Consider the following 10000-nt stretch of genomic DNA (forward strand, 5'->3'; position numbering starts at 1 on the left):
TAACGATAAAACAAGCAAAAAATGAAGAAAGAGAAAAAAGAAAAAAAAACAAGCACCCAACCAACCAAATCACCACCACGCCACGTGAGGTTGGCGTTTGGTCCTCGTCATGTGTCTTGCCCGCACTGGTTACGGGATGCCCGCAAGGCTGCCGCTGTCTGTACCCGCTGTGTGTACCCGCTGTTTGTACCCGCTGTGTGTACCCGCTGATGTGGACCCGCTGATGTGTTGGTGGCTGCTCCATGCCTGCTGCGTAGCTGCTGTGCTGATGAAAAAAAGCCTCCCTTACAAATAGCGCTCGGGCTGCTCATAGAAGACTGTGATAAGGAACAACAACAACAACAACAACAACAAGAAAAATCAACAGCAACGAAAGACCTACTCAAATTAACTCTTCCGTAGAGCAGCTTTTCTTCTACAGCTTGTTGCCAATGCAGATGACAGTGTTTTCATTTTTGTGTTCTAGTACTGTTGATGTTTTTGTTTATTTATTTGTTTGGTGACGAGGACAATCCCTTAATTGCCAGGGGCTGAGTGCCTCATTATTTTATTGATTTTAGTTTTGATTAGGGTTGATTTGTTTGTTTGTTTGTTTGTTTGTTTTCTGGAGAAGGTTTAAGCTACCCAGTGTGTTGTGTGTGTGTGTGTGTGTGTGTGTGTGTGTGTGTGTGTGTGTGTGTGTGTGTGTGTGTGTGTGTGTGTGTGTGTGTGCAATGATCGTGGGTATTTGTGAAGGCCACGTCTTTAATTCCTAAAGTGCTGAGTTTTTAGCCCAGTGCAGCAGCAACACAGCTCTCTCTCTCTCTCTCTCTCTCTCTCTCTCTCTCTCTCTCTCTTTCAGCATCAGTTCATTCAGTGGCCTCAGCTTTTCCACCTGCCTTCGTTCATCATTCATAGGATTGCCATTTATAGCACACACATATATGTATATATATATAAAGGAAAGGATAGTGGTTTAAATACTAATTTAATTCTGTTCAGTGTCACTTTTCATGAGTAGTCATGGATACTGTAACTATCTGTTTGTTTTTTTGGCTGCCAGAGAGGAGTAATAGTGTTGGGCTAAAGATAGATGGACCGTGGTCGAGATTGAGATTGAGACTATACCCCAGCTTCTGTGTGTGTTTGTGTGTGTGTAACCCTATCCTCACTCAGTCCTAGTTGTGTTATTTGTTGCAGTGCTTTGCAAACCTACAGAAAACAAGCAAGAGGTTTATTGTCATTCATTAATTCCTGACATTCCAAATGTTGATATATTGAAAACATTAATTATTTTCCTGGGTAAAAAAAATAGTCCTGACGTCTAGTGGAGTTTGTGTGTGCTAGTCTGCTAACGCAGGGCAGCACAAGGTCTTCCTTAACGGCTGGAATTAAAGTAAAATAAGCAACTAAAGAAAGAACGAAAGAAGCAAACAGACTGAAAGTGACGTCAGCAGACAGAGGAGTCTACTTTCCTCAGGCCTCGTGTCTTTCATTCCGAGAAAAGAAAGGAAAAGAAAATACGAAAACATCAGCCAAGCTCTCATCCAATCGCAGCGCAGCCTTTAGAGGTCAGAGGTCACCAGCAGGTGTACATTCTGAGAGATTTATTTTTCTTGGTAAAAGGGGCGAGGTCAACCTGTGCACCAGTAATTGAAATGTCCCGACGTGTGTGTGTGTGTGTGTGTGTGTGTGTGTGTGTGTGTGTGTGTGTGTGTGTGTGTGTGTGTGTGTGTGTGTGTGTGTGTGTGTGTGTGTGTCTTGTCTGGTTCCCTGCTGTGGTTTAACTACTGACGAGTGAAGTTTTCTGTGTTCAGGACCAAAGAGCTTTTATTTTCATCTTCCTCTCTCTTCCTCAGCTAAGCTGCCTGTTTCCTTTAGGATGTCCGTCACACTTTGCTTTCGCATGTCTGTGCGTTGGTTGTGTGTTTTCGTTTTAGGTCTTGCAGTACCGCAGTCCTTTGGCATTACTAGCAATCTGTATCTAGCTAAAAGGCCTGATGTCATATTTAGTGCTAAGAGAGAAAATCTATTTATTTAAACTAAAAACGAAATCTCCAAGCCAATGCCAAAATCCTGAGACCTTTCTTGTACAGTTTAGCAAATCCAGTTCACCTGCTAAGACTTTCCCAGTGCCTCTATAGGAGATGATATGGCCATGACCCCCTGCCTTCCCTTCCAACCCCAAGCCCCCTTGTCCAGACCAGCGCTCTCCACCCATACAGCTGGTCTTAGCAGACTAGCCGCAAGGGAGGGAGGGGGTGTGTGTTTGAGACTCTCCCCACATTTCAGGCAGTCCCTGATGAGTTTTGAAGCAGCCCACACAATGTCAAAGGGGTGTTTACTGTCGAGATTCTCAGGTCTTGTTCTGAGAAGAATAGCTGCGTGTGTGTGCGTGCACGAGTTTGTGTGTGTGTGTGTGTGTGCGTGCACGAGTTTGTGTGTGTGTGTGTGTGACGGGAGTGAGAGCTGCCTCTGAAACACACCTAGTGCACTCATCTGCCTTAACCGTGTGCTTAAACAAATAATCTATTTCAGAAAAAAATTAAAACATGTTCTAGAATCTAGCCCACTTTCCTGGACCAATCAGACCCCAGAAGAACAGTTCTCTCTCTCTTTCTGCAGCTTTTCTCCCTTCGTTATGTAGTGTTCCTCTCGTCTGCCTTCTTGGGGACACGTTTAAAATATTGAGCCTCACAGATTTGTCAAATTTGTTTGATAAAGAAGGATATAAGAGCTTTCTTTTTTTTTTTTTTGGTTCTTTTCAAAGTCTATATATGTATAAGTGCACCTATATTGATGTGTATACTTGTTGAGTATATTTATTTGAAGAGAGAAATAAAAAAATCTGATTGTCTGACTGGGTAACTTAGCCTTTGTGTTTCTTATGTCTTGTGTGTCTTCATTGTTAAGCTCATTTGTAAGGGAGGTTAATAGATAGCATAGTCATGAACTGCTTATTGAATAATTCGTTTTGGTTGCAGGTAGGTAGGTACCGTCCCTCACCGACTTCAACTCCAGCAATCAGGTTGAAATATGGTGTAGCAATGAGGACTTGTGTTAGAAATGATTTACGTTCGTAGTAATGTAACCACCTGTTTGATTCTGAATGTTTGTTGAAAATAATCTAAAATAATGTATGTGTAAGTGTATGTGTTATTTAGTGTGTACACACAGAGGCCAGAAAATATGAATTGTTTAGTATGTCACAAATATCTTTAAAGTCCCATTTCACAGTTCATAAATAGTATGAGTAAACATTCACAACACTTAACGCGGTCACAAATGTGCTTTAAGTAGCTAAAACTACTGTGCATTGTGCATCACTATATGCTCCAGTTCAGACGTCTCGAAACATAAAAATATATTTCATATTCATTTAAAATATAAAACTCTTTCACAATCATGATTCAAGACAGACCACACCGCTGCTGACTTGGTAATACTCAAAGCAAATGTGATGTCGTCACTTCGTCGGCATACTCAATAGTATGACGATGTTGTCGCTTCGTCGGCATACTCAATAGTATGACGATGTCTTTATCACGCCCTAGTTTACCCGCAGAACCTTCGTAGTTCTTGAGAGAACCGCATTCATGGAGAGCTTCGGTCACCTCCTGCCCAGAGTGGCCTGACCACTGATCAGTCTCACTGTACTCAACGTTGGATCACAGAAAAGAATACTTGTCTCAGGTCTGTGAAAGAGGACGTCAAAGTATCTCTGACTTGACCTTAATAACCTTGACCGTAATATCTGACTTGCCCTTAAAAAAAAAAAAAGCATATACGAACTTTTACACCTCACTATTGGGGGGAGTGAAGTAAAGCAGACCTCTGCTGTTTTGGAGGCCTCTTCGCACTAGTGTACCGTCTTATATCCTGCAGTCCTATTCAGTTCTGTTGTAATCCCTGGATGAATGCATGCAGATGCTGTGAGACACTGGGCATCACGGTCTGTATCTGTTCACACCATCTCTGTCTCTGGAGCCCCACTGGCAGAGCAGAGACTACACCAGTCAGGAGTCTGATTCCCAGGGAACTCACACACTGGGAACAAAAGCATATATACACCTGTACTGTACTGCGGGTTGCTTTTGATAATAAAAAAAAAAAAGTGTGTGGCAAATTGATAACTATATGTAACACAAAGTCATCTGAGATGCCTCGAAAAGTGACCAGGATGGCGCCTGTCATATCTCTCCAGTCACGCCCTTGGTCAGAAATATCACCAAGCAGGAGCCATAGGCACCACTTACCCACCCCTAACATCCTGCGAATCATACTAAATCTGACCAATCAGCAGCCACAGCCTGTAGAAGTCAAAGGTCTACATGATGGACATGGCTTTGGCCCAATCAGGGGTCTTTCTCTTCATCCGGCCCACCCAGCAGCGTCCCCACATTTAAGGCGTTCCACACATTACAGTCCGTTATCACCCGTGGCTATAGATACAGCTATTTAAAATATGTCGATGCACCGTAGAGGAACACAGTGTCTATGGTCCTATGAATGCAGTGTAGGGAACAGCAACGTGTCGAGGTCTCATCTCAGCGCTGAGCGACAATGACACTCGACAGTCGCTAAGGGTTGAACTGGCCGGCTGAAGCGGACGACCGTCGCTCCTCGCTCACGACGTTCACCAGGAAACTGCTGCTGCCGCGGCTGCTCCAGTCATAGCAGTCTGTGGACATGCTGAGGACACACACACTGGCCGTTAATGACTGATCATAGATCAGATGCACAGCTTATCAGTCCTGAACTGGTAGAACTAAAACTAGATTAGATTACATTGCATTACACTTTCATTTTGCGCTTCACACCTTTAGGTACCATATACTTTTCTTATGAAAACCCACGTTACAACATGTATGTACTTAAAGTTAGGGACTGGGATAGAAAGGTGTAATAACAGTATATGCTAACCTCAACAGTACACTTCGTTAATGCCCTTGATCGCTCAGTCTGGGTAAGTACATTTTACCTAAGGCTACTTAAAATCCATTTTGTGGCCTAACTTTTTCCGCATTTTAAAGTTCTCATGGAAAACCGTTCCGTTATTGGCATTCTAAGAGTTCTACCTGGTAGAGGTGCTCTGGGGTAGGATGCTCCATGCCAGGTCGTCGTCGCTGTCGTAGCGTCTGGGGTTGTCGAAGAAGTAGCGTCTGTTGGAGAACGCGTGGCTAGGAATGGACGAGTGACTACTCTGTAACAACCAAAGAGGAAGAGGATTAAAGCAGCAGTAAGGACCTTCGGTCCAAAACTATCTAGCAAACTACCTAAAAGGTGTGCAGGAACTACCTAAAAGTTGTGCAGCAACTACCTTAAAGGTGCAGGAACTACCTTAAAGGTGCAGGAACTACATTAAAGGTGCAGGAACTACCTTAAAGGTGCAGGAACTACATTAAAGGTGCAGGAACTACATTAAAGGTGTGGAGGAACAAGGGATGGCTGAGTGACTACTCTGTAACATGGTCTGAGAGGAAGAGGATTCAGTTCTACCTCACAAAATGTAACATAATCAATCACCACTACATTGCATTACTCTCATTCGTGTATGTTTTGGGTAATAAAATGATTTCAAGTTTGATGACCTCACTACCTTCTATCATAATCACACACTATCACAACGATACAGATTTGTCTCTGCCATATTTGAACTACATTTACATTTAGTCATTTAGCAGACGCTTTTGTCCAAAGCGACGTACAAGGGAGAGTCTCCTCACAGTCGTCTCCAGAGCGTGAACTACACGACTTTTCTCTGTCTCAGTCGCTCCTTAGGCGTTCGCATTTTTGTTCTTTTATTTCTGTCTTAACACAGAGCAAGAACTACAGGTCCAAACCTTAGCGGAGGCACGCTACAGCTTTATACAGACGTGGAGTAGAGGCAGGATGCACCACATTAATGGAGGCATGCTACAGCTTTACACAGACGTGGAGTAGAGGCAGGATGCACCACATTAATGGAGGCATGCTACAGCTTTACACAGACGTGGAGTAGAGGCAGGATGCACCACATTAATGGAGACATGCTACAGCTTTATACAGACGTGGAGTAGAGGCAGGATGCACCACATTAATGGAGGCATGCTACAGCTTTATACAGACGTGGAGTAGAGACAGGATGCACCACTACAATGTTATCAGTCAGACTCCAGTGTTTATGGATAGACATGACATTGATGGACACATGACACAAGATATTGATTGACACATGACATTGATGGACACATGACATTGATTGACACATGACACAAGACATTGATGGACACATGACACAAGACATTGATGGACACATGACACAAGACATTGATTGACACATGACACAAGATATTGATTGACACATGACACAAGATATTGATTGACACTTGACACAAGACATTGATGGACACAAGACATTGATGGACACATGACATTGATTGACACATGACATTGATGGACACATGACAGATTAAATGGATGGACCCTTTTTACCCTCATAGCAATTGTTTTACATTTGACTCACACACACGGAAACTGACCTTGTCCTGGGTGGGTTTGCGGACCCTGAAGTAATAGACTACTAGAGAGGTGGGCAGCAGCTCCCAGACGAACAGGATCACCCCGAACACGATGTAGCCCGCATCCCCTAACGTGGACCTCAGGTCTGCCTGCGGGACCAGAGAGGAGATGGTTTGTGTGTGTGTGTGTGTGTGTGTGTGTGTGTGTGTGTGTGTGTCTGTGTGTGTGTGTGTGTGTGTGTGTCTGTGTCTGTGTCTGTGTGTGTCTGTGTGTGTGTGTGTGTGTGTGCGTGTGTGTGTGTGTGCTAACAGATGAAAAAGTCTGCAGAGCATAAAAAGTATCTGTCCTCATTCAGTCAACTCTGCATCTCATTTAGATATGGATAAAGGAGAGAGCCAACTCTTCCAGGTCATCTGCACATAAATATCACATCTGGTATTTATATCAGTATTCTCCTGCAGGACTTTCAATGTCTGCTGATTTCATCTAGCCATTGTTTGTGCATGTCTGGCCGATGGGCAGAGGTTATTTTTGTTGTTTGAGTGTGACCTGTGTTCTGAGAGGCACCAATCAATCTGGGATCAATCTTCTTCAAAAATGAAGGGTTACTAGCGGCAGTCGCTAGCATGTGCGTGTGTGTGTGTATGTGTGTGTGTGTGTGTGTGTGTGTGTGTGTGTGTATGTGTGCGTGTGCGTGTGCGTGTGCGTGTCTGTGTGTGTGTGTGTGTGTGTGTGTGTGTGTGTGTGTGTTTTCTTTTGGATGTCCATCAGAAACATGTGTGACGTCTGTCTGTCTAACCTCACGTCTACTTACCTGGTCTGACACATTGTACCAATCGTAATCAAAGGAGTTGATGCTCTCTATGTCGGTCAGGGCCAGGACCACCAGGTTGTAGCATGCCCTGGACGCGTACAAGAGGACCACCATGATCCCTATCAGAGTCACCTGACACACTGACGTTCCCTACGAACCAATCAGAAAGTGTCCAAAGAATCAATGCTTGATAGTCACATAAATCAATGGGCGACAGTGGTACAGGAGGTAGAGAAGTCGTTTAGTAATCAGAAGGTTGCTAGTTCGATTCCCTGTCGAAGTGTCCTTGAGCAAGACACTGAACCCCTAATTGCTCCTGATGTGCAGTGTGCCATCAGTGTAAATGTAAAAATGTGTATACATCCTTGTAAGTCGCTTTGGATAAAAGCGTCTGCTAAATGACTAAATGTAAATGTAAATGTAAATCGACACACCCACACAGCCTCTCTGATCTTAGCAAAAGACACTTCCAACAGACATTATAGACACACAACACAGCACATATACACACATAACAACATGTAGCCTACACAACATAGTGCATCCACAGCATGACAGGAGTACTGGCATGCATCTGATAGTCTGCGATTCTGCAGAAAGGTTGGTGATATTTCAGCTCTGCAACCAATTTAATCGCATTCCTCTCTTCCTTCCTAAAGCAACGTGGCTGAAATTATTTATGGCTCGCTCCGAGCCACTATGTTTGTTACCTATGTACAGAGCCACCGTGACAGGGGTACTAACCTTTGACTCCAGGTAGATGCTGGCGAGGGACATCTTAGCCACCTTGTAGAGGCACACGGAGAGGGAGATGGCGCAGAGGACGAAGAGCGTGTCATTGATGGTGACCCGCACCAGCACGATGGTCTTCACCTGCGTGTCCGTCATCTTCACCAGGAGCGCGCACGTCAGGTTCACCAGCAGGAAGAGCAGGCTCATGAAGACGAAGAGCAGGTAGAGGGGCCTCCTGGAGCGCGGGAGGCAAGGGAGGAAGGGAACCGAGGAGGAGGAGGAGGAGGAGGAGAGGGGAGGAGAGGAGAAAGGGGAGGAACAGAGGAACAGATTTTAGGAGATACCAGCCAATCAGGAGAGCAAGGCTCACAAAGATGAAGGGCGTGTGGAGATGGGGAGAGGTCCTGAGAAGAGGGGTGAAAAGGGAGAGGAGGGATGAAAGGTGAGAGGAGGGAGGGAGGAAAAGATTTAGGAGATAGCAGCAGTAACACAGGCTCATGAGGATGAGGAGCAGATACGGGCACGGAGAGGAAGGAGGGAGGGAGAGAAGGAAAGGCGAGAGCGATGAAAAGTGGATAGAGGATTTGGGAGCCCATGTTGATGGGTGGGTGGGTGATTAGGGTAATGCAAGGATGGAGAGAAGAAGAAGAAGAAGAAGAAGGGACTGGAGAGAGAGAAAGGAGAAAGGGGATCAAGGGATGGGAGAAACATGGCCGAAGGGAAGGTGATGACAGGCGGAGTAGATTTAGGACACGGGAACAGGAGGAGCAAAGAGAGGTTGAGAGAAAGTGAAGCTACTAGCAGACAGAAGGAGGAGAGCAGGGGGTGTACCTGCAGAAATAGTAACGCCCAAGCCAATGATGGGAGGATAGAGAGCGATACTGAGAGAGAGAGAGAGAGGGGGGGGTAAGGTGGAGGAGAGAAGGAGAGACAGTGAACGCAGGACAAGCAAGCAGCCCTTTACATTTACAGCACATCAAAGGGGAACTCAGAAGTGTAGTTTGGATGGAGACAGACAGACATTAATACAGGTTAAGGAAGGAAAGAGGGACCAGGAGACCAAAGGAAAAGAGTGAGATGAGGTCGGGAGCATAGACATATATAGATCTATGTACCTATACTGTATATGTCTAGACCTATATATGGTTGGGAGTGTTGGCTGAGCTAGACACTAACTGACCCTAGAACCACACTCTCTGACATCACTTCCTGGCGGACTTACTTGTACTTGAGCAGCTGAGGGGAGAACTTGGACTTGGCCTTGAAGAAGACCTGAGGGTAAGGAACACAGGACAACCAGGTCAAAATGGAGCTCACATCCTGATTGGTTTACTGGTGACTCTGATGCCCACTGTCTTGGTAGCACTTTAAGCATTAATATCTTATCACGGAAACCTGACCATAGTGATTGCAGCATGATGTGATTGAGACACAGCATGTTCCCATTCACCATATTTAAGACTACTACTGCACTACAGAGGGCATTTGGTTTCTCCCCTTATGCATTATTAAATAATTTATATATATATAATATTAAATGCATTAAAAACAGACTCCTCACCTCCCTCAATGTATTTGGATTCTGCTCCACTATCCCACAACTCTATTTAACAAACCATACAATGTGTCTATTTACAAGGGTTGTGGTAGATAATTCATCTTGTCTGAGTAAATATTAGAATATCATTATGAATATTATAGTATATATAGGCCTATGTGTGTGTGTGTGTGTGTGTGTGTGTGTGTGTGTGTGTGTGTATATGAGGCATATTTTGTTACAGTCCTGATTTTACAGCATGCACCTATACAAGAGAACTGTTTTAATAAATACATTTAAGCATAGTGCCACATGACGCCAGGAAGATCTCCAAGCACACGCATATTTTATCAATACCCACATAGACTTAAAACAAGGTCACTTTAATAAGTACATTCGCACATACAAAGAACCTCAAAGGCTATACATAATGTAAT

General features: G+C 44.4%; 2 protein-coding genes across 2 annotated transcripts in view; one reads left to right on the forward strand and one right to left on the reverse strand.

Moving 5' to 3' along the window:
* Positions 1-2844, forward strand: part of LOC122129921 (ERO1-like protein beta) — a gene marked incomplete at its 5' end in the record, with an annotated part of 9852 nt that extends 7008 nt beyond the window's left edge. The window contains one exon of the mRNA XM_042704649.1: positions 1-2844. This exon is cut by the window's left edge and continues 244 nt beyond it.
* A 1661-nt stretch (positions 2845-4505) lies between these two features.
* The window catches only part of LOC122129917 (G protein-coupled receptor 137Ba-like), an 8530-nt gene continuing 3035 nt past the window's right edge, over positions 4506-10000 (reverse strand). Inside the window, exons 2-7 of the mRNA XM_042704644.1 lie at positions 9249-9298; positions 8039-8261; positions 7295-7444; positions 6501-6629; positions 5058-5182; positions 4506-4671 (exon numbers count right to left, since the gene is read on the reverse strand). Coding sequence (XP_042560578.1) covers positions 4560-4671; positions 5058-5182; positions 6501-6629; positions 7295-7444; positions 8039-8261; positions 9249-9298 — 789 coding nt within the window. The 3' untranslated portion in view covers positions 4506-4559. The remainder of the gene's footprint in view (positions 4672-5057; positions 5183-6500; positions 6630-7294; positions 7445-8038; positions 8262-9248; positions 9299-10000) is intronic.

Source organism: Clupea harengus, unplaced genomic scaffold (genome assembly GCF_900700415.2).
Source record: "Clupea harengus unplaced genomic scaffold, Ch_v2.0.2, whole genome shotgun sequence".
Lineage (NCBI taxonomy): Eukaryota > Metazoa > Chordata > Actinopteri > Clupeiformes > Clupeidae > Clupea > Clupea harengus.